The sequence below is a fragment of the Gorilla gorilla genome, chromosome 1 (assembly GCF_029281585.2).
Source record: "Gorilla gorilla gorilla isolate KB3781 chromosome 1, NHGRI_mGorGor1-v2.1_pri, whole genome shotgun sequence".
Lineage (NCBI taxonomy): Eukaryota > Metazoa > Chordata > Mammalia > Primates > Hominidae > Gorilla > Gorilla gorilla.
In genome coordinates this window covers 211,262,039-211,289,832 of record NC_073224.2, presented here as the reverse complement: position 1 = coordinate 211,289,832, position 27,794 = coordinate 211,262,039, and the positions used below count along the sequence as shown (strand labels likewise).

The 27,794-nt window shown below is 46.7% G+C and overlaps 1 protein-coding gene and 1 non-coding gene across 8 annotated transcripts in view; both read left to right on the top strand.

Moving 5' to 3' along the window:
* Nucleotides 1-1,024: 1,024 nt before the first annotated feature.
* The window catches only part of GMEB1 (glucocorticoid modulatory element binding protein 1), a 49,670-nt gene continuing 22,900 nt past the window's right edge, over nt 1,025-27,794 (top strand). Inside the window, exons 1-5 of one of the 7 annotated variants that reach the window (XM_055389555.2) lie at nt 1,025-1,365; nt 15,715-15,872; nt 22,204-22,316; nt 23,704-23,828; nt 25,034-25,137. In XM_055389555.2, the coding sequence (XP_055245530.1) occupies nt 15,745-15,872; nt 22,204-22,316; nt 23,704-23,828; nt 25,034-25,137 (470 nt within the window). In that variant the 5' untranslated portion in view covers nt 1,025-1,365; nt 15,715-15,744. Of the gene's footprint in view, nt 1,580-13,075; nt 13,988-15,714; nt 15,873-22,203; nt 22,317-23,703; nt 23,829-25,033; nt 25,138-27,794 lie in introns of those variants that run through there. The other 6 variants (XM_031003814.3, XM_055389556.2, XM_055389557.2 and 3 more) reach the window with 6 other exon arrangements.
* LOC115932359 (small Cajal body-specific RNA 24) lies at nt 21,794-21,924 on the top strand. Its single transcript, XR_004068647.1, has one exon.

Genomic DNA, 27,794 nt, shown 5'->3' with positions numbered 1-27,794 from the left:
GGAGTGAACCCAGGAGGCGGAGCTTGCAGTGAGCCGAGATTGCGCCACTGCACTCCGGCCTGGGCGACAGAGCAAGACTCCGTCTCAAAAAAAAAAAAAAAAAAAAAGAGAAACTTACTTAGTAGGGTTGCTGTGAGGATTATACAAGACAGAAGCATCTTCACCAAGCCATAGGCCATAGAAAGGTCTTTTTGTTTGTTTTTTGAGATAGTGTCTCACTCTGTTGCCCAGGCTGGAGCGCAATGGCCTGATCTCGGCTCACTGCAACCTCCGCCTCCCGGGTTCAAGTGATTCTCCTGGCTCAGCCTCCTGAGTAGCTGGGACTAGAGGCGCGTGCCACGACGCCCGGCTAATTTCTGTATTTTTAGTAGAGACGGGGTTTCACCATGTTGCCCAGGCTGGTCTCGAACTCCTGGTCTCAAGTGATCTGCCCGCCTCGGCTTCCCAAAGTGCTGGGAGTACAGGCGTGAGCCACCACACCTGGCCATAGAAAGGTCTTAATACGGCCGGGCGCGGTGGCTAACGCCTGTAATCCCAGCTCTTTGGGAGGCCCAGGCGGGTGGATCATGAGGTCAGATATTGAGACCATCCTGGCCAACATGGTGAAATCCTGTCTTTACTAAAATACAAAAAAAAAAAAAAAAAAAAAAATTGCCGGGCGTGGGGTCGCGCGCCTCTAGTGCCAGCTATTCGGGAGGCTGAGGCCGGAGAATCACTTGAACCCAGGAGGCTGAAGCTGCAGTGAGCCGAGATCGCGCCACTGCACTCCAGCCTGGCCAAAGAGCGAGACTCTGTCTAAAATAAATAAATAAATAAATAAATAATAAAGGTCTTAATACTTGTTAATTACTATTACTGACCCCAGGAACTCTCTGAAGCACTTTTCATGCAGGTATCACCTTCTTTAGCAGTCACATTATGTCTTATCGGAAACAGGTTTAGAGCTGTCAAGAAATTCCTCCAGAGTCGTTTACACTTCCAGCAGGGGAGTCAAGACTTCAACCCAGAAGCTCACAAGCAGGAAAAACTTGGCAAACAGGCACGGGTCAGACAATGCTTAGGGCTTGCTCAAGGACTCGTGACCAGTTACTGATCTATGCAGATCTTCTGATTGCAGACTGATAGCTGGATTGTAACTTCAAGGGTCTGATAAGACGTAAACCTCATAAAACAGGATTTGGGGAGGTAAATGGAGTAGAGTCCTCCAGAGGAGTCGAGAAAGCTAGCTTGGCCCTCAATTGTGGTTGAGGTGATTCTTTCATTTAGGGCCTATTTTCCTCATCTATGAGTGCGGGAAGGAGAGTTACTGGGGTCTCTAGCGACCTTTCCAACACTGATTTTCAAGGGCGAAAGAATTCTGCTTAGGTAAGGCCCAAATCCCTTGGCTAAGGTTAATCCTCGGTGGGGCCGGCAACAGGGACGCGTCCCCTTTAAGGCGCCAGCTCGCCGGCGGCGGCGGCCGGAAGTGTTGAAGCCCGGCCTGGCGGCGGCGGTGGCGGTAGCTGCCGTGGCGGCGTCTGCGCATGCTCCGTCGCCCGCCCGCCCTGGCCGCTCGCCGCCCGCCCGCCCGACGGAGACGGTGAGGAGGGGGAGGGGTGGGCGCGCGGGCGCGGGCGCGGGGTGGGGTGGGGGCGGGGGGGCGGGCGCGGGGGCCGCGCGGCGGCCGGCGAGGGCGGGCGGGCGCGCAGGGGGCGGGGGGCTGCTGCCTCCGCGGGCGCCTCCCCACGCCCTGTGCGTGCCGCCGCCGCCGCCGGGGAGCGAGCGGACGTCGCGGCGCTGCGGGGGGGTGGGGGGACGCTGCCGCTGGGTCCGCCCGAGCAGCCGGGCCGCCCCCAGCGCAGCCGGCCGCGCCGCCGGGGCTCGGGCCCCAGACCAGGGCGGCGGGAACCGGCGAATCCACCACTGGGGGGGCCCCGGCGCCCCCGGACCGAGGGGCCCGGAAGTACTCAGCTCAGGGGCCAGGAGGGGCCGGAGTGACTCCGGACTGAGAGGCCCAGGCGCCCAGGACCCCATCGAGGGGTCCGGGGAGCCTGGGGTATCCCCAAAGGCGGGGTCCGGGGAGCACCGGGTCCTTGGACGAGGAGCTGGTTGGAGGCCTGGGTCCTGCCCAGTGGGAGGGGGACGATAGGTGCTGGAAGCCCGGATGCCCGCCTGGGAGGAGACCCTCTCGGAGCCTTGGCGGGAGAGCAAGAGTACAGAGTGGGTTCTTCTGAAGAGAGCAGAGTCCAGCTTATCCCGAGGGGCGCGGTAGAGGCCTCGGCCACTCAGAACAAGGGAAAAAAGGGCAGGTTTTTTTCCAAAGGCAGGGAAGAAAGAGGAGCTCCAAGGAGAAGTGAGCAGGCCCAGGTCTCCCCACAGATGAGCGCGTGGTAGGAAGACTCCTAGAGCCTCCTGAAGTACGAAAGAGCAGCGTCCAAACCTGGGGGGATGGAAGGTGTCTAGGTGCCTCTTGATGTCTAGGTGGAGAACAAAGTAACCCGCTCGGTCAGGGGATGGAGAAACCTATCTTTCTGAGAGAAGTAGAGATCGTTGAGGAAAGATGCTTAGGGTGTTCCCGCTTTCTGAAATGACAGGAATTGGCCAGGTGTTATCTAATTGAGGGGCAGGAGAGATGAAAGCAAAATCTCAACCCGAGGGTCTTTGGAGGATGATCCACCGGACAAGAGGGTGAAGTCTTGACCGAGACAGCAGAGCAGGCGCAGCCCTGGATTCTCTCAAGATGAGAGAAATCTCAAAACCACTTCCTAGTAGACACAGATGGGGCCTTGATTGGTGTCTGTTTAGGCCAATCAAGACGGGTTTTAGGAAAAGAGACTGTCAGACATAATTCTAGTCTTGAGGGATTATCTTCTTCCTCCTTGCCTCTTCTAATAGTTACCAAAGTGCATTTGGGGACCCTTTTTATTTATTTATTTATTTGTTTTTTGAGACGGAGTCTCACTCTATCGCCCAGGCTGGAGTGCAGTGGTGCGATCTCGGCTCACTGCAACTTCCGCCTCTCGGGTTCAAACGATTCTCCTGCCTCAGCCTCCCGAGTAGCTGGGACTACAGGCGCGTGCCACCACACCAGCCAATTTTGTTGTTGTTGTTGTTTGAGACGGAGTTTCACTCTTGTTGCCCAGACTGGAGTGCAATGGCGCGATCTCAGCTCACCGCAACCTCCGCCTCTTGGGTTCAAGCGATTCTCCTGTCTCACCCTCCCGAGTAGCTGGGGCTACAGGCGCCCACCACCACGCCCAGCTAATTTTTGTATTTTTAGTAGAGACGGGGTTTCACCATGTTGGCCAGGCTGGTCTCGAACTCCCAACCTCAGGTGATCCGACATCCTCAGCCTCCCAGAGTACTGGGATTACAGGCGTGAATCACTGCGCCTGGCCCAACCAGGCTATTTTTTTTGTGTGTTTAGTAGGGACGGGGTTTCACCGTGTTAGCCAGGATGGTCTCGATCTCCTGACTTTGTGATTCGCCCGCGATGGCCTCCTAAAGTGCTGGTATTACAGGCGTGAGCCACTGCGCCCGGCGGGGGAAACTTGAATTCAATGGTTGCACCGTCTCCTAATTTGAGAGCCTTATATCAAGGATGTATATTTAATATCTTAAATGATTTTTTTTGGGTTCCTATTTACTTCAGCAAATACATTGAAGCTTCTACTCAGCTTCATTGGGTTTATTGTGGGGGCAGTATTTTGGTCTTGCCCTAAGCCAAAGTCCACCGGACTGTAGCAGGATGACTCCAAATAACTCTTATCCCATCGCTCCCTCAAACATCTACATAATAGTCTCCAGTCTGTGACTTAGAATTTCACCTCCTCTGGATACTTCCCTCAGTGTTTCTGCATAATTTACTTGTTGACCTCATTACATCTTGTAGCACTCTGGATCACCCACTGAATGCATGAGAAGAAATAAAGGGAATATCAAGGAGTTTTGGCCTCAAGTAATAATAAAGTTTTAACTTGGATTTTTTCCCCTCGTTTTAAACAAAACCGTAGTTGAGAGTGGAAATTTCTTTTTTATTTTATTTTTTTGGGGGAACAGAGTTTCCCTCTGTTGCCCAGGTGAGAGTGCATTGCGGGATCTCAGCTCACTGCAAACTCGATCCTCTCAGCTCAGCCTCCTGAGTAGCTGGGACTACAGGTGCGTGGCACTGCGCCCGCCTAATTTTGTTAGTTTTCTGGCGGGCGCTGTGATTTATGCCTGTAATGCCAGCACTGTGAGAGGCCGAGACAGGCGGCCTCCCAAAGTGAGCGGCCTCCTCGGCCTCTCTTTAGCTCGAGTTCCAGACCAGCTTGGGCAACATGGTGAAACCCTGTCTCTACAAAAAATGACAAAAATTAGCTGGGCGTGGTAGAGCTAGTTGCCTGTGGTCCCAGCTACTCCGGAGGCTTAAGTGGGAGGATCGCTTGAGCTCCGGAAGTCGAGGTTGCAGTGAGCCGAGAGCGCACCACTGCTCTCCGGCCTGTGTGACAGAGTGAGACTATGTCTCACTAAAAAATAAATAAATAAATAAATAAATATATTAAAAATAAAACGACTACACAGTCTTCAAAAAGTATAATAGAGTGTGGAATAAATAAATATTTTGGGCTGGGCGCGGTGGCTCACGCCTGTAATCCCAGCACTTTGGGAGGTGGAGGCGGGCGGATCACCTGAGGTCAGGAGTTTGAGACCCACCTGGCCAACATGGTGAAACCCTGTCTCTACTAAAAAATACAAAAATTAGCTGGGCGTGGTGGCAGATGCTTGTAATCCCAGCTCCTTGGGAGGCAGGAGAATTGCTTGAACTTGGGAGGCGGAAGTTGCAGTGAGCCGAGACCGTGCCATTGCACTCCAGCCTGGGCAACAAGAGAGAAACTCCGTCTCAAAAAAAAAAATTAAATAAATATTTTGGGGTTAGAAAATTTCAGAAAATCTCGTATTCATTTTACTTTTTTTTTTTTAACTTTTTTTTTTTTTTTTTTTTTTTTGAGATGGAGTCTCGCTCTGTCGCCCAGGCTGGAGTGCAATGGCGCGATCTTGGCTCACTGCAAGCTCCGCCTCCCGGGTTCACGCCATTCTCCTCCTCAGCCTCCCGAGTAGCTGGGACTACTCGCCCGCCACCACGCCCAGCTAATTTTTTTTTTTTTTTGTATTTTTTGTAGAGATGGGGTTTCACCGTGTTACCCAGGATGATCTCGATCTCCTGACCTCGTGATCCGCCCGCCTCAGCCTCCCAAAGTGCTGGGATTACAGGCTTGAGCCACCACGCCCGGCCTACCTTTTTAAGTCCCCAGAAAGTGCCAATATTATTATTATTTTTTGTTATTATACTTTAAGTTCTAGCGTACATGTGCACAACGTGCAGGTTTGTTACATATGTATACATGTGCCATGTTGGTGTGCTGCACCCATTAAGTCGTCATTTATATTAGGTATATCTCCTAATGCTATCCCACCCCACTCTGGCCTGGGTGACAGATATTGTTCCTTTTTTTGTTTTTTTTTGTTTTGACGGAGTCTCACTCTGTCGCCAGGCTGGAGTGCAGTGGCACAATCTCAGCTCACTGCAACCTCCTCCTCCTGGGTTCAAGCGATTCTCCTGCCTCAGCCTCCCGAGTACTGGGACTACAGGCACATGCCACCATGCCCAGATAATTTTTTTTTTTTTGAGTTTTGCTCTTGTTGCCCAGGCTGGAGTGCAGTGGCGCGATCTCGGCTCAGCGCAACCTCTGCCTCCCGGGTTCAAGTGATTCTCCTGCCTCAGCTTCCCGAGTAGATAGGATTACAGTCATGTGCCACTACGCCCGGCTAATTTTGTATTTTTAGTAGAGACGTGCTTTCTCCATGTTGGCCAGCTGGTCTTGAACTCCTGACCTCAGGTGATCCGCCTGCCTCGGCCTCCCGAAGTGCTGGGATTACAGGTGTGAGCCACTGCGCCTAGCCAGTATTACTCCTTTTTCATTACTAGTTCCAATGTCCTTCCCTGCAATCATGTGACACTTGTCCATTTTTCGTTTGTTTGTTTTTTTGAGATGGAGTTTCCAGGCTGGAGTGCAGTGGCTGTGGCATGTTCTTGTCTCACTGTAACCTCCGCCTCCTGGGTTCAAGCGATTCTCCTGCCTCAGCCTCCTGAGTAGCTGGGATTACAGGCGCCCACAACCACGCCTGGCTAATTTTTGTATTTTTAGTAGAGACGGGGTTTCACCATGTTGGCCAGGCTGGTCTCGAACCCCTGACCTTGTGATCCACCCTCCTTGGCCTCCCAAAGTGCTGGGATTGCAGGCGTGAGCCACTGCGCGCAGCCTGACACTTGTCCTTATTCAAACATAGCATCTTGCCACATTTTAGACATTGGATTTTCAGGACACACAAAAATGAATTTAGAGTGGGTCGGAAATCATTTGTTTAGTTTTCTGGTGGCTATATGAGCAGCGATGTGCTTAGTTTCAAAGTGTTGTTTTTGTCTTTGAAAATAACTACAGGCTGGGCACAGTCTCTCAGGTCTTTAATCTCAGCACTTTGGGAGGCCGAGGTGAGAGGATTGCTTGAGCCCAGGAGTTTGACACCAGGCTAGGCAACATAGCAAGACCTCATGTCTACAAAGAAGTAAAGAAATTAGGCCGGGTGTGGTGTCTCATGCCTGTCCCAGCACTTTGGGAGGCTGTGGTGGGTGGATCACGAGGTCAGGAGTTCAAGACCAGCCTGGCCAACATGATGAAACCCTGTCTCTACTAAAAATACAAAAAATTAGCCAGGCGTGGTGGCGGGCACCTGTAATCCCAGCTACTCGGGAGGCTGAGGCTGAGACAGAATTGCTTGAACCAGGGAGGTGGAGGTTGCAGTGAGCCAAGACCCTGCCATTGCACTCCAGCCTGGGCGACAGAGCGAGACTCCGTCTGAAAAAAAAAAAATAGTTAATGAAAAAAAGGAAAACAGAAATTAGCAGGGTTGGTGGTTGGTACCTATAGTGCCCGCTACTCCAGAGGCTGAGGTGGGAGGATCACTTGAGGCCCCAAGGTTGGGGCTGCAGTGAGCCAAAAACACTGTACTCCACACTGGTCTGGGTGACAGAGGGTGACCCTGTCTCAAAAAACAAAACGAAAGAAAACAAAAAAAAAACTACAGAACAGTTAATTTTATTTATTTATTTATTTATTTTTTTGAGACAGAGTCTCCCTCTCTTCCCCATGCTGCAGTACAAAGCCACAATCTCGGCTCACCTGTAACCTCTGCCTCCTGGGCTCAAGTGCTTCTCCTACCTCAGCCTCCCGAGTAGCTGAGATTACAGACATGGGCCACCACGCCCGGCTAATTTTGTATTTTTAGTAGAGATGGGGTTTCTCCATGTTTGTCAGGCTGGTCTCTAACTCCCGACCTCAGGTGATCTGACTGCCTGATCCTCCCAAAGTGCTGGGATTACAGGCGTGGGCCACCGTGCCCGGCCAGAATAGTTAATTCTTTTTTTTTTTTTTGAGATGGAGTCTTGCTCTGTCGTCCAGGCTGGAGTGCAGTGGCTCCATCTTGGGTCACTGCAAGCTCCGCCTCCTGGGTTCACGCCATTCTCCTGCCTCAGTCTCCCGAGTAGCTGGGACTACAGGCGTGCGCCACCACGCTGAGCTAATTTTTTGTATTTTTAGTAGAGACGAGGTTTCACCATGTTAGCCAGGATGGTCTTGATCTCCTGACCTTGTGATCCACCCGCCTCGGCCTCCCAAAGTGCTGGGATTACAGGCGTGAGCCACCGCGCCCGGCCCCAGAATAGTTAATTCTTAAGCATTTCACGTAAATTTGGCATATTTCTTTTACACGTGTTCACGTAGAATTCCAGAGAGAGGCCGGCTGGGGTGGCTCACTCCTGTAATCCCAGCACCGTGGGAGACAGGCGCGGGCAGATCACTTGAGACCAGGAGTTCTGACACCAGCCTGGCCAACGTGGTGAAACCCCGTCCCTACTAAAAATAAAAAAAACCGAGCATGGTGGTGTGCACATGTCATCCCAGCTGCTACTCGGAAGGCTGAGGCACAACAATCGCTTGAACCCAGGAGGCAGAAGTTGCAGTGAGCGGAGATCCCGCCACTGCACTCCAGCCTGGGCAACAGAATGAGACTCTGTCTCAAAAAAAAAAAAAGAAAAGAAAAGAAAAGCAAGTTTAAATTAAAAAAAGAAAAAAGAATTCCAGAGAGAGTTGTATGATTTCACAATGCATACTCCAAAGCCCCGAACGATCAACTCACTCATCTTGCCTCAGGAGTTTTTGTTGCTGTAAACAAGAGCTACTTTTCCATTTACACTCAGCTTAGAGATGACCTTGCATTTAGAGTTGGTTTCAGGTTACCTGCAAGGAATATGGTATTTAGGGTAATGAGTGATACTCAACCCAAACTTGCTTCTCTAAAGAAGGTCAGAATTGCCATGTTGAATCAGACCCATGACTTAGAGTGACATTGAGAGATGTATTGTGGATGATTATAATTATCCTCTCTGATAAACTCTCAGAAGGCTAGAGAATAAGCCAGAACATTCCTCTTGGGTACTAATGTATGGTGTGGGTAAAGAGTAAAATGTGAGTTCCTATTGAGGAAGGTATTAAGAAGTTAGTCAACCACCTATTCAGAATGTTGTAGAGGGGACTTAGCTTAGGGTAGAAAGTTGAAATTAGAAGCATCCTTCTAAATCTGCTTCTTTAACAATTAACTAACCCATTTTTTTTGCCTAAGGTATTATAGGTTGAGTATCCCTAATCTGAAAATCTGAAACCCCAAATCTCCAAAATCTGAAAATTTTTGAGCCAACATGATGGCATAAGTGAAAAAATCCCACAGATTAGTAGTTAACGCAGGCTCTGTTTCATTCACAAAATTATTAAAAATATAATTGGCCAGGCGTGGTGGCTCATGCCTGTAATCCCAACACTTTGGGAGGCCGAGGTGGGTGGATCACGAGGCCAGGAGATCGAGACCATCCTGACTAACACGGTGAAACCCTGTCTCTACTAAAAATACAAAAAATTAGGCGGGCATGGTGGCGGGCGCCTGTAGTCTCAGCTACTTGGGAGGCTGAGGCAGGAGAGTGGCATGAACCCGGAGGCGGAGCCTTCAGTGAGCCGAGATCAGGGCACTGCCCTCCAGCCTGGGCGACAGAGCAAGACTCCGTCTCAAAAAAAAATAAATAAATAAATAAATAAATACAAATAAAGATATTGTATGAAATTGCCATCAAGTGGCTGGGCGCCGTGGCTCATGCCTGTAATCTCAGCACTTTGGGAGGCTGAGGTGAGTGGAGTTCAAGACCAGCCTGGCCAAGATGGTGAAACCCTGACTCTACTAAAAATACAAAAAGATTAGCTAGACATGGTGGCAGGCACCTGTAATCTCAGCTACTCTGGAGGCTGAGGCAGGAGAATCACTTGAACCCAGGAGGCGGAGGTTGCAGTGAGCTGAAATTGCATCACTGAACAGCAGCCTGGGCGAAAAATCGAGACTTTGTCTCAAAAATAAAAAAGAATTGCCATCAGGCTATGTGTGTAAGATGTATGTGAAACATAATCGAATTTTGAATTTTGTGTTTAGACTTGTGTCCCATCCCCCAGATATCACATTATGTAAATATGCCAAAATTAAAAAAAAAAATCTGAAATTTGAGGCACTCCTGATCTCAAGCATTTCAAATAAGGGATGCATAATCTGTAATTTTTTTTTTCTTTTTTTTTTTGGAGTTGGAGTATTGCTCTGTCGCCCAGGTTGGAGTGCAGTGGCATGATCTCAGCTGGGACTATAGGCGCCCATCACCACATCTGGCTAATTTTTTGCATTTGTAGCAGAGACAGGGTTTCCCCGTGTTAGCCAGGATGGTCTCGATCTCCTGACTTTGTGATCCGCCTGACTTGGCCTCCCAAAGTGCTGGGATTACAGGCGTGAGCCACCGTTCCTGGCCCATAATCTGTAATTTTTGAAAATTTAAAGCACATTTTTGGAATAATGAATTCCATAAGTTTGCTACTTGCCAAAGTATTACATCTTTTAAATTAAATATGTTATAGCACGGTGCTTGACAATGAGTGCTAGCTCAATAAAGGTTAGCTGATTCTTTTAATTCCGCCTACATTTTTATGGTTCAAATTTTGAAGATATTTATGGGTTCAATTATTCTAGGATTAGATGGTATTTGTATGCTTCATCACATTCCTTTTTGGCCTTTTCTAGACTCGAGGGTCTTAATTGTTTTGGTTCTACTGTTGGTAGCCAGCTGAACCAGTTCATTGATTTTTATTTTATGTTATTTTATTTTATTTTGGTTTTAAGGAGTGGAGAGTTTAATAGGCAAGAAAGAAGGGAGAAGAGGCCGGGCATGGTGGCTCATGCTTGTAATCCCAGCACTTTGGGAGGCCAAGGCAGGCGGATCACCTGAGGTCAGGAGTTCGAGACCAGCCTGGCCAACATGGTGAACTCCCGTCTCTACTAAAAATACAAAAATTAGCCGGGTGTGGTGGCAGGTCCCTGTAATCCCAGCTACTCGGGAGGCTGAGGCAGGAGAATTGCTTGAACCCGGGAGGCGGAGGTTGCAGTGAGCCTAGATCACACCACACCACTGCACTCCAGCCTGGGGTATAAGAGTGAGACTTCGTCTCAAAAAAAAAAAAAAAAGAAATAAAGAAGGGAGAAGAAAGGAAGAAGCTCCCCTTACAGAGACAGAGGGAAGGGGGCTCCAAAGCCAAGAGAGGAGACCCTTGATTTTCTTTTCTAGTGTTTTTGTTTGTTTGTTTGTTTATTTGTTTGTTTTTTGAGACGGAGTCTCGCTCTGTCGCCCAGGCTGGAGTGCAGTGGCGCAATCTTGGCTCACTGCAAGCTCCGCCTCTGGGGTTCGCCATTCTCCTGCCTCAGCCTCCCGAGTAGCTTGGACTACAGGGGCCCGCCATCGCGCCCGGCTAATTTTTTGTATTTTTAGTAGAGATGGGGTTTTACCATGTTAGCCAGGATGGTCTTGATCTCCTGAGCTCATGATCCGCCCGCCTCGGCCTCCCAAAGTGCTAGGCATCAGCCACGGTGCCTGGCCCTTTTCTAGTTGTTTTGTTTGTTTGTTTTGTTTTTTGAGACGGAGTCTCGCTCTGTCGCCAGGCTGGAGTGCAGTGCTGCGATCTTGGCCCACTGCAACCTCTGCCTCCCGGGTTCAAGCAATTCTCCTGCCTCAACCTCCGGCTAATTATGCCTGGCTAATTTTTGTATTTTTAGCAGAGACGGTTTCACCATGTTGGTCAGGATGGTCTCGATCTCTTGATCTCATGATCCGCCCGTCTCGACCTCCCAAAGTGCTGGGATCACAGGCATGAGCCACCACACCTGACCTTTTTTTTTTTTTTGAGATGGAGTTTCGCTTTCTTGCCCAGGCTGGAGTGCAGTGGCACCATCTTGGCTCACTGCAACCTCCACCTCCTGGGTTCAATGAATTCTCCTCCCTCAGCCTCCTGAGTAGATGGGATTACAGGCGCCCACCAACACACTTTGCTAATACTTATATTTTTAGTAGAGATGGGGTTTCACCCTGTTGGCCAAGGTGGTCTCGAACTCCTGACCTCAAGTGATCCACCGGTCTTGGCCTCCCAAAGTACTGGGATTACAGGTGTGAGCCACTGTGCCTGGCCCCTTTCTAGTTTTAAGGCTTCAAGTTGCAGGAGTTCATATTCTGTACTGTAATATCTTGCAGTTAACTTTTTCCCTGCATATCCAGTAGTGTCATGTATCTCTTTTCCTTCTGCAGTTTCTTAAGAGCAGGTATTGTTGCTCCTCATATCTAAGGAATCTTAACTCTAGCTGATGTGAGGTAGAGACTCAATATATTTGTTGAACTGGCCATAATGATGAGCCATAAGCTGTATAGCTTAGCCTAGCTGCCTAAGCAAATTTATATCCCTCCCAGATAGGAAGGCAGAAAGTTCTAGAAGGGGCCAGGCATGATGGCTCACACTTTTTTTTTTTTTTGAGTGGCAGTTTCACTCTTGTTGTCCGGGCTGGAGTCCAGTGGCACGATCTCAGTTCACCCACCACAACCTCTGCCTCCCGGGTTCAAGCAATTCTCCTGCCTGAGCCTCCCAAGTAGCTGGGATTATAGGCATGCGCCACCATGCCTGGCTAATTGTTTTGTATTTTTAGTAGAGATGGGGTTTCTCCATGTTGGTCAGGCTGGTCACCAACTCCCGACCTCAGGTGATCCGCCTGCCTCGGCCTCCCAAAGTGCAGGGATTACAGGCGTGAGCCACCCCTCCTGGCCAGATGGCTTACACTTGTAATCACAACACTTTGGGAGGCCAAGGCCGGATGATCACTTGAAGCCAGGAGTTCAAGACCAGCCTGGGCAACATAGTGAGATCCTGTCTCTATCTTTAAATAAATAAATATAAAAATAAAAAAAAAATCTAGAAGTCTTTTAGGTTAAGGTGAGTCACTAATTGGACAAAAATGTATTGCATATCTGCTGTGTGCTCAGATTTGTTTACAAAGGTTTAGATAAGCAGTTTTGTAGATAAAATGTAAGTCTGATATTTGAAAACCATTTATTACACTCCTGTCCTGGGCACTGTGGTAGCCTTGGGGGAATTGCTGAATAAGAAAAGCAATCCTGGCCAGGCGCAGTGGCTCATACCTATAATCCTAGCACTTTGGGAGGCTGAGGTGGGCGGATCACGAGGTCAAGAGATCAAGACCATCCTGGCCAATATGGTGAAACCCCGTCTGTACTAAAAATACAAAAATTAGCTGGGCGTGGTGGTGCGTGCCTATAGTCCCAGCTACTCAGGAGGCTGAGGCAGGAGAATCGCTTGAACCTAGGAAAGGGAGGTGGTAGTGAGCTGAGATCATGCCACTGCACTCCAGTCTGGGGAACACAGCAAGACTCCATCTTTAAAAAAAAAAAGAAAAGCAATCCTTGGAATCCTTGGCCAGGCATGGTGGCTCATCCCAGCACTTTGGGAGGCCGAGGTGGGCAGATCACCTGAGGTTGGGAGTTCAAGACCAACCTGACCAACATGGAGAAACCCCATCTCTACTAAAAATATAAAAATTAGCTGGACATGGTGGTGCATGCCTGTAATCCCAGCTACTGTGGAGGCTGAGGTGGGAGAATCACTTGAACCCAGAAGGCGGAGGTTATAGTGAGCTGAGATTGTGCCATTGTACTCCAGCCTGGGCAACAAGAACGAAACTCTGTCTAAAAGAACAAAACAAAACAAAACACAATCCTTGCTTTCCCAGGATGTACAGACTGAGGAGGAAAAGCCAACAAAGTGAGATGATGGTTGTGACGGGGGTACTGCAGGTGCTGAGAGATCAAGAACACAAACTCAAACCTAGTGAAGGAATTCACAGAAGGCCTCCCCAAGGAAGTGATGTTTCAAGTAAATCACAAAATGGTTAGCAGGGACTAGCCAAAAAGGAAGGGAAAGAGAATTGCTTGAACCTGGGAGGCAGAGGTTGCAGTGAGCCAAGATTGTGCCACAGAACTCCAGTCTGGGCAACGGAGCGAGACCGCGTCTCAGAAAAAAGAAAATAGTTTAGCAGTGGCTTTGTGGAGAAGTGAGCTTTGAACTGGACTTTGAAGGGAGAAGATGAGGGAGAAAGGCATTAAAGACATTTCAGGCTTAAGGAATAAAAGGCAAAGAAATATAAAGGTACATTATGCTATGCTCAGAGTACATTAGGTGGCTGGTATGGTATTAGGACTTAAGATTCTTGGGGTATGATAGTTGCAGGTAAGACCAGATGAGTATTTTGGGACCATTGAGGGAATTCAGAGTGCCGTGCTTAAGTATGTGTGTTTTAGGCAAACAAGTGCTGTGGGAGAGGTGAGATGTGGATTAGATCTTCTGACTACACTTTTTTTTTTTTTGAGACGGAGTTTCGCTCTTGTTGCCCAGGCTGGAGTGCAATGGCATGATCTCGGCTCACCACAATCTCCACCTCCTGGGTTCAAGCGATTCTACTGCCTCAGCTCTCAAGTAGCTCGGATTACAGGCATGTACCACCGCGCCAGGCTAATTTTTTGTATTTTTAGTAGAGACAGGGTTTCTCCAGGTTGGTCAGGCTGGCCTCGAACTCCCAACCTCAGGTGATCCACCCGCCTAGGCCTCCAAAAGTGCTGGGATTACAGGTGTGAGCCACCACGCACGGCCCTGACTACACGTTTTGTACTCAAACTTGCATCCATCGTGTGCCTACTCTGTTCAGGCACAGTCGTAGTCATCTTTACATACTCACATATTAAAATAAATACAGTGCTCTTACCTATACTCTCTTAAGTGACTCTCTCTTTTCAACTGTGAAGACTAATAACTGCAGAATATCTTGGGGTCCTCTGAGTTTTCATTAAGATTGGGACAATGCTTGGAGTAACTTTAGAGTCAAGGAGCACATGGTGCTGGACATTGGTTTCCTCACTAAGTCTGCAAGGGAGATACTGGGCAAGATTATCTCTCCATTCAGTCTGAGGCAAAGAGTTATTAAGAAGTCCCAGGCGTGGTGGCTCACACCTGGAATCCAGCACTTTGGGAGGCTGAGACGGGTGGATCATTTGAGGTCAGGAGTTCAAGACCAGCCTGGCCAACACGGTGAAACCCCGTCTGTACTAAAAATCCAAAAATTAGCTGAGTGGTAGTGGCGCACACCTGTAATCCAAGCTACTTGGGGAGGGTGAGGCAGGAGAATCGCTTGAGCTTGGGAGGCAGATGTTGCGGTGAGCCAAGATCATGCCACAGCACTCCAGTCTGGGCGACAGAGTGAGACCCTGTCTCAAAAAAAAAAAAAAAAAAACAGTCTTAGAGGCCATACAAGTGAATTCAGCATTTATTAAGCAACTACATGATAAAAGTCATCTTCCCCTTCCCATGCAGCTCAGTTCAGTCTCCCTCCACAGATACTGAGTATTTTAAAGGACGGAGAACTTGAGGCAAAATGGTTGTTTGCACAGAAAGTAGATGTGATTCCTAATTTCCAAGAGCTTCCTGTTTGGTGTGGAACTGGTAATGTGCTACAAACCAGCTCTCTAGAAAGACAAAATACTCTGATTTGTAGTGCTTGTCAATTTCGGGTCTGTTTACGCCCAGCATCGCTGATTTCAAGCTGTCAACTTAGTGTCACTAAACTCAAAGCTGGAAGAGATATGTATGCACAATGGGTTCTCAGGAGCTGTTAGAGCTTGCTGCAGAACACCATGGGATGAGTCACACGTACTAAGAAAACCTATACTAGCAAGTGACTGTTGAGGCGTTTCTGGAAGGATCAGAGCCTGTGATAGCCCATCTCACAGTTCCCATCCTTTTTAGAGGCCCATGGTCTCTAGGGTGCTCTAGGCATTATCTTGGCAGTCCTTTCATATGGTTGACTTCTTTTCTTCTTTTCTTTTTTTTTTTTGAGATGGAATTTCACTCTTGTTGCCCAGGCTGGGGTGCAATGGCATGATCTCGGCTAACCGCAACCTCCACCTCCTGGCTTCAAGCGATTCTCCTTCCTCAGCCTCCTGAGTAGAGGGGATTACAGATACGCTCCGCCACGTACCCGGTTAATTTTGTATTTTAGTAGAGACAGATTTTTCCGTGTTGGTCAGGCTGGTCTTGAACTCCCAACCTCAGGCGATCCGCTTGCCTAGGCCTCCCAGAGTGCTGGGATTCCAGGCGTGAGCCACCATGCCCGGCCTGTTGACATCTTTTTAAACTAGATTAAGTTATTGGTGCTTCTTGTTCCCGACAGCAGTCCCAGCTATCTGACTTCATGTGAAAGATGGCTAATGCAGAAGTGAGTGTCCCAGTGGGGGATGTGGTTGTGGTACCTACTGAAGGAAATGAAGGGGAGAATCCTGAAGACACTAAAACCCAAGTGATTTTGCAGTTACAGCCTGTGCAACAAGGGTAAGTGGCTAGAGATTTGGGTATTCTGAAGTATTTTGGGAAGTTTCAAGGGTGGGGAAATTATAACTTTATGGTTGCTTAGCACAATGGAACATTTAACATCAATCAGAGCTGGCTCAGTTTTCATCTGTATAATATACTGTATTGCGTGCTGTATTTGTCATTTTAATACTTATTACCAACAGTTACTTGTTTCCTTGTATCTGCTTCTCTTCTCCACCTTGAGCTCCTTGAGGGTAAGTTGCATGGCTCCCTCATCTTATTTTATTATTATTTTTCTTGAGACAGAGTCTTACTCTGTCACCCAGGCTGGAATGCAGTGGTGCGATCATAGCTCACTGCAACCTCGAATTCCTGGGCTCAAAAGATCCTCCCACTTTAGCCTCCTGAATAGCTGGGAATATAGGCACATACCACTGCACCTGGCTGATTTTTTTTTTTTGTTCTTTTTTCTTTTTTTATTTTCATAACATATTTTATTTAACCCAATATACCCAGCACATTATCGTTTCATCACATACTCAATTTAAAAATTCCAGGCCTGGCCGGGCGCAGTGGCTCAAGCCTGTAATCCCAGCACTTTGGGAGGCCGAGGTGCGTGGATCATGAGGTCAGGAGATGAAGACCATCCTGGCTAACATGGTGAAACCCTGTCTCTACTAAAAATACAAAAAATTAGCTGGGCGTGGTGGCAGGCGCCTGTAGTCCCAGCTACTTGGGGGGGTGAGGCAGGAGAACGGCGTGAACCCGGGAGGCGGAGCTTGTAGTGAGCCGAGATCGCGCCACTGCACTCCAGCCTGAGCGACAGAGCGAGACTCCATCTCAAAAGAAAAAAAAAAAAATTCCAGGCCTGCATGGATGGAGCTGGAAGCCATCATCCTCACCAAACCAACACAGGAACAGAAAACCAAACACTGAATGTTCTCACTCATAAATGGGAGTTAAACAATGAGAACACATGGACACAGGGAAGGGAACAACACACACTGGGGCCTGTTGGGGGGTGAGGGGGTGATGAGAGGGAACCTAGAGGACGAGTCAATAGGTGCAGCAAAACCACCATGGCACACGTATACCCATGTAACAAATCTGCACGTTCTGCACATGTATCCTAGAACTTTAAATACATAAATAAATAAAAATTCCAGTTCTAATCCCACTCTTACACAGTTATGAATCTTCAGCATAACCATGAAGGCATGATTTACTTCAGAGTTCAAATGTTGACTTTCTTAGTTTTTGTAGAGATAGGGGTCTTGCTTTGTTGCTCAGTTTATCTGCACTATTTACAGAGGCTCCTTATGTGTTTACCAAAAGACGGTGTAGCTAGAGTCAGAGGATATCAGGCAAGGCAACGACCATAAATTCTCTGAACCCCCATGGAGGGGAAATTATCAAGCTGAGTCTAGCACCTACTACAATACAATGTATTATGAAGGTGTTGGAAAAAGATAAGATTTAAAAAGGGGTTCTTTTTTTTTTTTCGTGGAGATGGAGTCTCACTGTATCGCCCAGACTAGAGTGTAGTGGTGGGATCTCAGCTCACTGCAACCTCCGCCTCCCAGGTTTAAGTGATTCTCCTGCCTCAGACTCCCAAGCAGCTGGCACTGCAGGCTCCTGCCACTGTGCCTGGCCAATTTTTGTATTTTTAGAAGAGATAGGGTTTAGCTGAGATCATGCCACTGCACTCCAGCAGTAGGTGACAGAGCAAGACTCTGTCTCAAAAAAGAAAGAATACAATAATGTAGACTTACCTTTTAAGCTCTAGTAAACATAATGATGATTCGTAGGGAATGTCAATATCTCATGGTGCCTTAACGTTTTGAACATATTTCGTGACTTTTGGCTATGGCCATAGTAGATATAGAGAATTAAGCTCAATCCATCACTATCCTGAGTTACTTTAGATAATTTTTCCCTGATAAAAAATCTTGTTTACGGCCAGTCATAGTGGCTCACACCTGTAATCCCAGTACTTTGGGAGGCCGAGGTGGGCGGATCACGAGGTCAGGAGTTCGAGACCAGCATGACCAATATGGTGAAACCCTGTCTCTACTAAAAAATACAAAAATTAGCTGGGCGTGGTGGCGCATGTCTGTAATCCCAGCTACTCAGGAGGCTGAGGCAGGATAATCACTTGAACTCGGGAGGCGGAAGTTGCAGTGAGCCGAGATTGTGCCATTGCACTCCAGTTTAGGCGACAGAGAGAGACTCCGTCTCAAAGCAAACAAACAAAAAGAAATCTTGTTTACTTGTAAAAATATAGACTACCTCCTACTTGCCACCGTTAAGTGCGATTTACTGATTGTTGAAATTACTTGGCTGGGTGCAGTGGCTCATGCCTGTAATCCTAGCACTTCAGAAGGCCAAGATGGGAGGATCACATGAGCCCAGGAGTTCAAAACCAGCCAGGGCAACATGGCGAGACCCTGTCTCTACAAAAAATTTAAAAATTAGCTAGGCTTGGTGGCTCACACCTGTAGTTCCAGCTACTCAGGAGGCTGAGCTGGGATGATCACCTGAGCCTAGGAGATTGAGGCTGCAGTGAGCTGTGATCATGCCACTGCACTCTAACCTGGGCAACAGAGTAAGACCGTGTGTCAAACAAAAAAAAAGGCCGGGTATGGTAGCTCACACCTGTAATCCCTACACTTTGGGAGGCTAAGGTGGGCAGATCAGGAGTTCGAGACCAGCCTGGCCAACATGGTGAAACCCTGTCTCTACTAAAAGTACAAAAATTAGCCGGGTGTGGTGGCACGCGCCTGTAATCCCAGCTGCTTGGGAGGCTAAGGGAGGAAAATTGCTTGAATCTGGGAGATGGAGGTTGCAGTGAGCCAAGATTGCACTACTGCACTCCAGCCTGGGTGACAGAGTGAGATTCTGTCTCAAAAAAAAAAAAAAAAAAAAAAAGGACATTATTCATACATGAGAATGTATTCTTTTAAGAGATTTTTCACATAGTGGTCAACTTAGGGTGAGTTTACCAGTCTTATTTGAAGCAGTGGTTTCTCATGTTTATCACAATCCTCATTCCCTGAATAGCCATTTATTGGGTGCTTTGCCATGTTCCAGTCAGTCAACTACATGCTGGGCATACAAAATTGAATAAATGAATAAGCCATAATCTGTGCACTTGGGGACCTCTTAGCCTGTGCTCAAGGGGAGACAGACAGATAAACAAGCATACATTGTGATAGGTGTTACGACAAAACCCAACGTACAGCTAGGTCACAAAGGAGGAAGTAAGTGATTATACTGAAGGGATTGGGAAGGAAAGAAAAGCATCCTAGAGGCTACTTATTAAAAGACAGATAGGAGATTGGTGCAGTGGATCATGCTTGTAATCCCAGCATTTTGGGAGGCAGAGGCAGGAGGATCACTTGAGTCCAGGAGTTCAAGGCCCGCCTGAGCCACATAGGAAGACCCTGTCTCTATAAAAAAAATAGAAAAATTAGCCAGATATGGTGGCGTATGCCTGTAGTCCCAGCTACTCAAGAGGCTGAGGTGAAGGATTGCTTGAGCCAGGGAGGTTAAGGCTGTAGTGAACTATGATCTCACCACTGCATTCTAGCCTGGGCAACAGAATGAGACCCTATCTCACATACACACACACACACACACACACACACACACACACAAAGGCAGTGGAGAATAATGTTCTGGGAAGTGGCAGAAGTAAGAGAAAGAAGGTATAAGAAGATGGCACTTTTGGGAACCACAAATAGTTTGGCAGTGCCGGGGCCTGGATTTTAAGGTGAGGTTTGGGAAGAGTTGAAACCAGGGGCCAGATCTTAAAGAAGCTTAAATATCATACAAAGGATTTGGAGCTTTATTTTAACAATGAGGAGAGAGGGTGTTTGAGGGATTTTAAGGAGGGAATCACATGATTAATCTGGTGGGAATGTGGAAGATTAGTTAGATGCAAGGATACCAGTCTAGAGATGATGAGGCCTGAATTAAGGCAGTAGCAGTGGAGATAGAGACAGGGAGGGAGGATGGATAGTGTTAAAGTGATGCATCTAGCAGGATTTGGTGACTGACTGTGGAGGTATGAAGAAGGAAATGAAACAAATCTAGTATGATTCCTAGATTTCTGTCTACAGTGTGCTGAGTGGTGCTATTAACAAGGATGGAGAGTATAGGGAGAAGAATAGTTTGAGGGTGGGTGGGAAAAGGGAACTTGATGGTTATTTTAGACATAATGAATTCGACAAAGTCCTGTGGGACTTCCAAATGTATTTATTTGGCTGGGCACGGTGGCTCACGCCTGTAATCCCAGCACTTTGGGAGGCGGAGGTGGGCAGATCACCTGAGGTCGCAAGTTCGAGACCAGCCTGACCAACATGGAGAAACCCCATCTCTACTAAAAATACAAAATTAGCCAGGCGTGGTGGCGCATGCCTGTAATCCCAGCTACTCGGGAGGCTGAGGCAGGAGAATCGCTTGAACCCGGGAGGCAGAGGTTGCGGTGAGCCAAGATCGCGCCATTGCACTCCAGCCTGGGCAATAAGAGCGAAACTCCGTCTCAAGAAACAAACACACATACAAATGTATTTATTCATTTAGCAGTTGGCTGTGTTTGAATGTGAAATCCAGAAGGGAGGTCTGTGCTAGAGGTGTCACTGTGGAGGTAGTCATTGATACAAAGGAGAATATTCAGGCAGTGCTTTCAAGTAACAAGATGCAATAATTAGCACATCAGGTTTACTACAGAAATTAAATAAAGGATGTTGATTGTTGATATATCAAGTTACATTATCTGAGCCCATACATGTAGAGGTATCTTAGAGAGATCTGCATTATATAACCTTCTCTGAGTGGTGCCTCTGGTCACTCCTAGTTACTTTGGATGTAGTTTCTCTCTTACTTTTCTTCCACTAGGCTTTGCTCATGTCAATAGTTTGGTTATGGTACCTTAAAAGATGCTAAAATGCTAAAAACAAACAAACACCCCTCCACCACCCACCACCCCCAGCAAAATACACCGTTTCCAGCAAGGGACATCAGCTTTTTAGTCAGCATGGTTCTTCCTATCTCAAACTATCTGCTGGTACTACTTTTTAGTCTTTTCAGGGTAATTCCGTAATATGAATTAGTTGTGTGCTTGTAGCAATACTATGCCATGGGCATTTAAAGTTTTTTTTTTCTTTTTTTCTTTTTTTTTTTTTGAGACAGAGTCTTGCTCCATCGCCCAGGCTGGAGTACAGTGGTGCGATTTCAGCTCACTGCAACCTCTGCCTCCCGGGTTCAAGTGATTCTCCTGCCTCAGCCTCCTGAGTAGCTGGGATTACAGGCACGCCACCATGCCTGACTAATTTTTGTATTTTTAGTAGAGATGGGGTTTCACCATGTTGGTTAGGCTGGTATCCAACTCCACACCTCGTGATCCGCCCGCTTTGTCCTTCCAAAGTGCTGGGATTACAGGCGTGAGCCACCGCACACAGCCTAATTTTTTTGTATTTTTAGTAGAGGTGGGGTTTCATCATGTTGGCCAGGCTGGTCTCGAACTCCTGACCTCAGGTGATCTGTCCACCTCAACCTCCCAAAGTACTGGAATTACAGGTGTGAGCCACCATGCCCGGCCCATTTAAAGTTATGAAAGGAGCTGGGTGTGGTGGCTCATGCCTGTAATACCAGCACTTTGGGAGGCCGAGGCAGGCGGATCACGAGGTCAGGAGATTGAGACCATCCTAGCTAACACGGTGAAACCCCATCTCTACTGAAAATACAAAAAAAATTTAGTGGGGCGTGGTGGCGGGCTCCTGTAGTCCCAGCTACTCGGGAGGCTGAGGCAGGAGAATGGCGTGAGCCCGGGAGGCGGAGCTTGCAGTGAGCCGAGATCGCACCACTGCACTTCAGCCCGGGTGACAGAGCGAGACTCTGTCTCAAAAAAATAAATAAATAAAAAGTTATGAAAGGAGTGGACATTTATTTTTATTCAGTTTTTTCTCAAGGTGAAGGTAACTGTTTGTAAATGTCCTAGAGAAATATTGTAGCTTTCTGTTCACCCTTTGCAACTAAAAAAGCGCGGATTGTTCCACTACTGAGATTTAAAAAATAAAGTTATGAAGGGAAAAGTCTGGTGTAATACAGTAGCAAGTGGTGGTATAAATAAATAAGTAGCAAAAATTACTTTCCTTTGAGGTGAGGAGAGTTGTGGATTCATTTTCATGGTAGAAGCTGCTAAGCAATCCTGGGAGGTTTGGAGTTTAAATACAATGGGAAACTAGTCAGAGTTATAAAGTATATTTATTTTATTTCTTTTGAGATAGTTTGAAACAAATTTCTTAACCCCATGCTGTGAATATTAATTTTTTCATGATTTATGTAGTTTGTTTATCGATGGACACTTTTACAACAGGATTTATGAAGCTGGGTCGGAGAACAACACGGCAGTTGTAGCAGTAGAAACTCACACGATACACAAAATTGAAGAAGGGATTGGTAAGGTTTTGTTTTTTTTTTTTTTTTTGTCATTCTAATACCTTTGATTTTAGCTTCCTTGGTTGAGTTTTCTTGCCATCTGTGCCTTATGTTTTTCTCCCATCCCTGTGTGCCCTACCAGTACTACAGCCCTCGATTTTGATGGTGGTACATCTTGAGACACCACTGACTAAGATGCTAGGGTCGTCAGTTGGTTGGTTAATGTCAATTTGGAAGGGTAACTGAAAAGACTTTTTGTCGATAAAAATCCCATATAGAAATTGGAGCCTCAAAGTTGATCCCTGTCATTAAATAAGTTGTTGATGATGACTGATGAGGTATTGTCTAGAAGGCAGTCAGTGGAAAGAAACTGGAAAGAAACCGAAATTTAACAAACCTTAGTTTAAATCCCAATTTCTCATCTCTAGGTGTGTCCTTGGGAAAGTCAGTTAGCCTTTCTGAAGCCCATATACTTACATTTAACACCTAGGAAACAATTAATTAATTAATTTAAAAAACATCTGGTCGAGCGCAGTGGCTCACGCCTGTAATCCCAACACTTTGGGAGGCTGAGGCAGGCGGATCACCTGAGGTCAGGAGTTTGAGACCAGCCTGGCCAACATGGCGAAACCCCGCCTCTACTAAAAGTATAAAAATTAGCTGGGTGTAGTGGTGCGCGCCTGTAATCCCAGTTACTCAGGAGACTGAGGCAGGAGATCCCTTGAACCCAGGAGGTGGAGGTTGCAGTGAGCCGAGGTCACACCACTGCACTCCAGCCTGGGCAACAAGAGCGAGACATCATCCTAAAAAAAATAAATAAATAAAACCACCTACACCAGGCGAGGTGACTCATGCCTGTAATCCCAGCACTTTGGGAGGCCAAGACAGGTGGATCACTTGAGGTCAGGGGTTCAAGACCAGGCTGGCCAAGATGGTGAAACCCCATCTCTACTAAAAATACAAAAATTAGCCGGGCCTGGTGGTGTGTGGTATATGGTTATAATCCCAGCTACTTGGAAGGCTGAGGCAGGAGAATTGCTTGAACCCAGGAGGCAGAGGTTGCAATGAGCTGAGATCACGCCACTGCACTCCAGCCTGGGTGACAGAGTGAGACTCCATCTCAAAAAAGAAAAAAAGAAAAAAACACCTAGGAAACAATCATTGCCTCACAGGTTTGTTGTAAGAACTAAACAAGATTATGTGTGTAAAATACATAGTATAGTGTCTGGCACACTGTGAGAGCTTGGGAAGGATAGCTCTTAGGCCAAACTTCTTCCAGAGGATTCCTAAATGATACGAGCAAGAGTGAAGTGTTAGTCCCTTAGAGGAACCAGGAGACTAGAGATTTTGAATTTCAGCTTTGGGGAAGAGTTGTTTGATAAATAACTGATATTTTTTCTGTTTTCAGATACAGGCACTATAGAAGCAAATGAGGATATGGAAATTGCTTACCCCATAACTTGTGGGGAGAGCAAAGCCATCCTCCTCTGGAAGAAGTTTGTATGTCCAGGAATAAACGTGAAGTGTGTCAAGGTAATTGTCTTTTCCGTGCTGAAGCCAAATTTGGAACTCCTTGTTCTCAAAGGGTGTGAGTTCCGTGCATCCTTTTTATCTTCCACTATATCAGTTTTATTTATTTATTTATTTATTTTGTGGCTATTGTCCTAATGTGTCACAATAGAAAAAATAAGAACTTTGGGTTGGGTGTGGTGGCTCATGCCTGTAATCCTAGCACTTTGGGAGACCGAGGTGGGAAGATCACTTAAGTCCAGGAGTTCAAGACCAGCCTGGGCAAAATGGTGAGACCTTGGCTTTCTTTTTTTTTTTTTCAGACAGTGACTTTCTGTTGCCCAGGCTAGAGTGCAGTGACATGATCTTGGCTCACTGTAGCCTCCACTTCCTGGGTTCAGGTGATTCTCCTACCTCAGCCTCCTCTGTAGCTGAGACCACAGGTGTGCACCACTGTGTCTGGCTAATTTTTTGTAGAGATGGGGGGTTTTGCTATGTTGCCTGGGCTGGAAAACCTCGCATCTTCAAAAAAATATATTGGCTGGGTGAGGTGGCTCATGCCTGTAATCCCAGCACTTTGGGAGGCTGAGGTGAGTGGATCACCTGAGGTCAGGAGGTAGAGACCAGCCTGGACAACATAGTGAAACCCCATCTCTACTAAAAATACAAAAATTAGCTGGACGTGGTGTCGGGCCCCTATAATCCCAGCTACTCTGGAGGCTAAGGCAGGAGAATCACTTGAACCCGGGGGCAGAGGTTGCAGTGAGTTGAGATTGCGCTGCTGCACTCCAGTCTAGGTGACAGAGTGAGACTCTGTCTCAAAAAAAAAAAAATTATTAGATTGACTAGCCAAAAAAATACATTATTGATAAAAATAGAATTGCTTATTCTGTCTTCATTAGGGCTGGATAGATTATTTCAGTTTATTTGAACAGCCTTTGTTTGCCACACTAGCCTGATTCCAGGCATAAATGGATTTTAGATATTTATTAATATATTTATCTCTGATCTCTGCATGTATTCTGTGGCTTTGTACCAGGAATTGAGACTATGCTCAGAGAAGGATCATCTTCTCTAACACAATAGTACAGGAGGTTGGATAATACAAGGCTTAGGATGTCATCTGGGTATTTTTTATACAAATGATGTAGAGTTATCATTTCATTATTTCCCCTCTTGGCCTGCCTAAGTTGACATTAGACTCTTTGGACTTTTCTTTTTACTTTTAGTTCAATGATCAGTTGATCAGCCCCAAGCACTTTGTTCATCTGGCTGGCAAGTCCACTCTGAAGGACTGGAAGAGAGCTATTCGTCTGGGTGGGATCATGCTCAGGTAAGCTCTAATGTCAAGCACATACCTTTCAACAAACTTTGGGGCACATAATCATGCTAGAATCTGGGCTTTTCTCTTTAGGTTGACATTTTTATTCTTTCTGAAGAATTGGCTTGAGCAATCCATGCATTATTTGACTTTAATCAACTTAAAAATCCTGGGAGACAAGATTGATTTTTTTTTTTTTTTTTTCTGAGATGGAGTCTCACTCTGTTGCTCAGTCTGGAGTGCAGTGGCATGATCTTCGCTCACTGCAACCTCCGCCTCCCGGGTTCAAGCAGTTCTCTGCCTCAGCCTCCCGAGTAGCTGGGATTACAGGTGCCCGCCACCATGCCCGGCTAATTTTTTGTATTTTCAGTAGAGGCGGGGTTTCACCATGTTGGTCAGGCTGATCTTGAACTCCTGACCTCATGATGCACCCGTCTCGGCCTCCCAAAGTGCTGGGTTTACAGGCGTGAACCACCACGCCCAGCCTCTTGTTTGTTTGTTTTTGAGACAGAGTCTTGCCCTGTCACCCAGGCTGGAGTGCAGTGGCGCGACCTCGGCTCACTGCAACCTCCGCCTCCCGGGTTCAAGCAATTGTAGTTTTTAGTAGAGACGGGGTTTCACCATCTCGGCCAGGCTGGTCTTGAACTCCTGACCTCGTGATCCACCCACCTCCGCTTCCCAAAGTGCCAGGATTACAGGCGTGAGCCACTGTGCCCGGCCATTTAATTCTTTTTAACAGGGAAAATAAAAAAAGAATAACATTTTTAAAAAGAAATAAAAAATTTAAAAATAATTATTTTTAAGGAAACTCTTTCAAGAAAAATCCATAATGCTTGTAGAGATTCAAGCATAAAGATGTTTATTACAACATTATTTATTAATGTAAAAATTATAGTCTGCTTTAATATATAGTCAAAAGACTTCTAAAGTCAATTATGGCTTGTGTAAATTTATGAGTATATACTATGGAATATTTTGCAGTCATTAAAATATTTCTGAAGAGATTTTACATGGAAAAATGCTTATGACAATTTGAAGGAAGAAACATATAAAATTCATTAAACTGATTTTGGCTGTGTTAAGACATACATATGTAAGTAAAATTTAGTAGAAGAAAATATGCTAAAATGTTGACATTGTCTGTGTGTTGTAGGATTTTTTTTTTTTTTTTTTTTGAGACGGAGTCTCGCTCTGTTGCCAGGCTGGAGTGCAGTGGCGCAGTCTTGGCTCACTGCAACCTCCGCCTCCCGGGTTCAAGTGATTCTCCTGTCTCAGCCTCCCGAGTAGCTGGGACTACAGGCGCGTGCCACCATACCCAGCTAATTTTTGTATTTTTTTTTTTAATAGAGACAGGGTTTCATCATGTTAGCCAGGCTGGTCTCGATCTCCTGACGTCCTGATCCACCCGCCTTGACCTCCCGAAGTGCTGAGATTACAGGCATGAGCCACCATGCCTGGCCTAAGATTTTTTAAAAAGAGCAATTGAAAAAAAAAAAAAGCCCGTGTTCTGTCACTAAGGCTGGAGTGCATTGGCATGATCAGCCTCAATCTCCTCAGCTCAAGCAGCCCTCCAAAGTAGCTTGGACTACAGGTGTGAGCCAGTGTGGCCAGCTGAAAATGCTAAATAGTTTCTTAACATAGGTTTTTTTTTTTGAGTTGGGATCTTGCTGTGTCGCCCAGGCTGCAGTGGCATGATCTCAGCTCACTGCAACTTCCGCCTCCCAGGTTCAAGTGATTCTCCTGGCTCAGCTTCCTGTGTAGCTGGGATTACAGGAGCACGCCACCTCGACTGGCTAATTTTTGTATTTTTAGTAGAGACGGGGTTTCACCATATTGGTCAGGCTGGTCTCGAACTCCTGACCTCTTGATCTGCCCGCGTCAGCCTCCCAAAGTGCGGGGATTACAGGCGTGAGCCACCGTGGCCAGCCTTTTTTTTTTTTTTTTTTTTTTTGAGACAGAGTTTTGCTCTGTTGCCCAGGCTGAAGTGCAGTGGCATGATCTTGGCTCTCTGCAATCTCCACCTCCTGGGTTCAAGTGATTCTCATGCCTCAGCCTCCTGAGTAGTTGGGATTACAGGTGCGCGCCACCACACCCAGTTAATTTTCTTGTATTTTTAGTAGAGACAGGGTTTCACCATGTTGGCCAGGCTGATATTGAACTCCTGACCTCAAATGCTCTGCCCACCTCACCTCCCAAAGTGCTGGGATTACAGGCGTGAGCCACCACACCCCACTTTTGTTGCCAAGGCTAGAGTGTAATGGCGTGATCTCGGCTCACTGCAAACTGTACCTCCTAGATTCAAGCAATTCTCCTGCCTCAGCCTCCCAAATAGCTGGGATTATAGGCATGCATCACCATGCCCGGCTTATTTTGTATTTTTAGGAAAGATGGGGTTTCTCCATGTTGGTCAGGCTGGTCTCAAACTCCCAAGCTTAGGTGATCCACCAGCCTTGGCCTCCCAAAGTGCTGACATTACAAGTGTGAGCCACCATTCCCGGCCCACATCATTTTTTTAGTCAGAGACACAGAAACATTATTTGTGTTCTTTTTGTTTTTATTTAAAAATTTTTAAAATTATTTTACTCCTGTACTTCCAACAAAACATTATTTAAAAAAATTTTTTTCAGATGATTTGTATGCAGAAATTAGTAATCCAATGAAATTGGGAA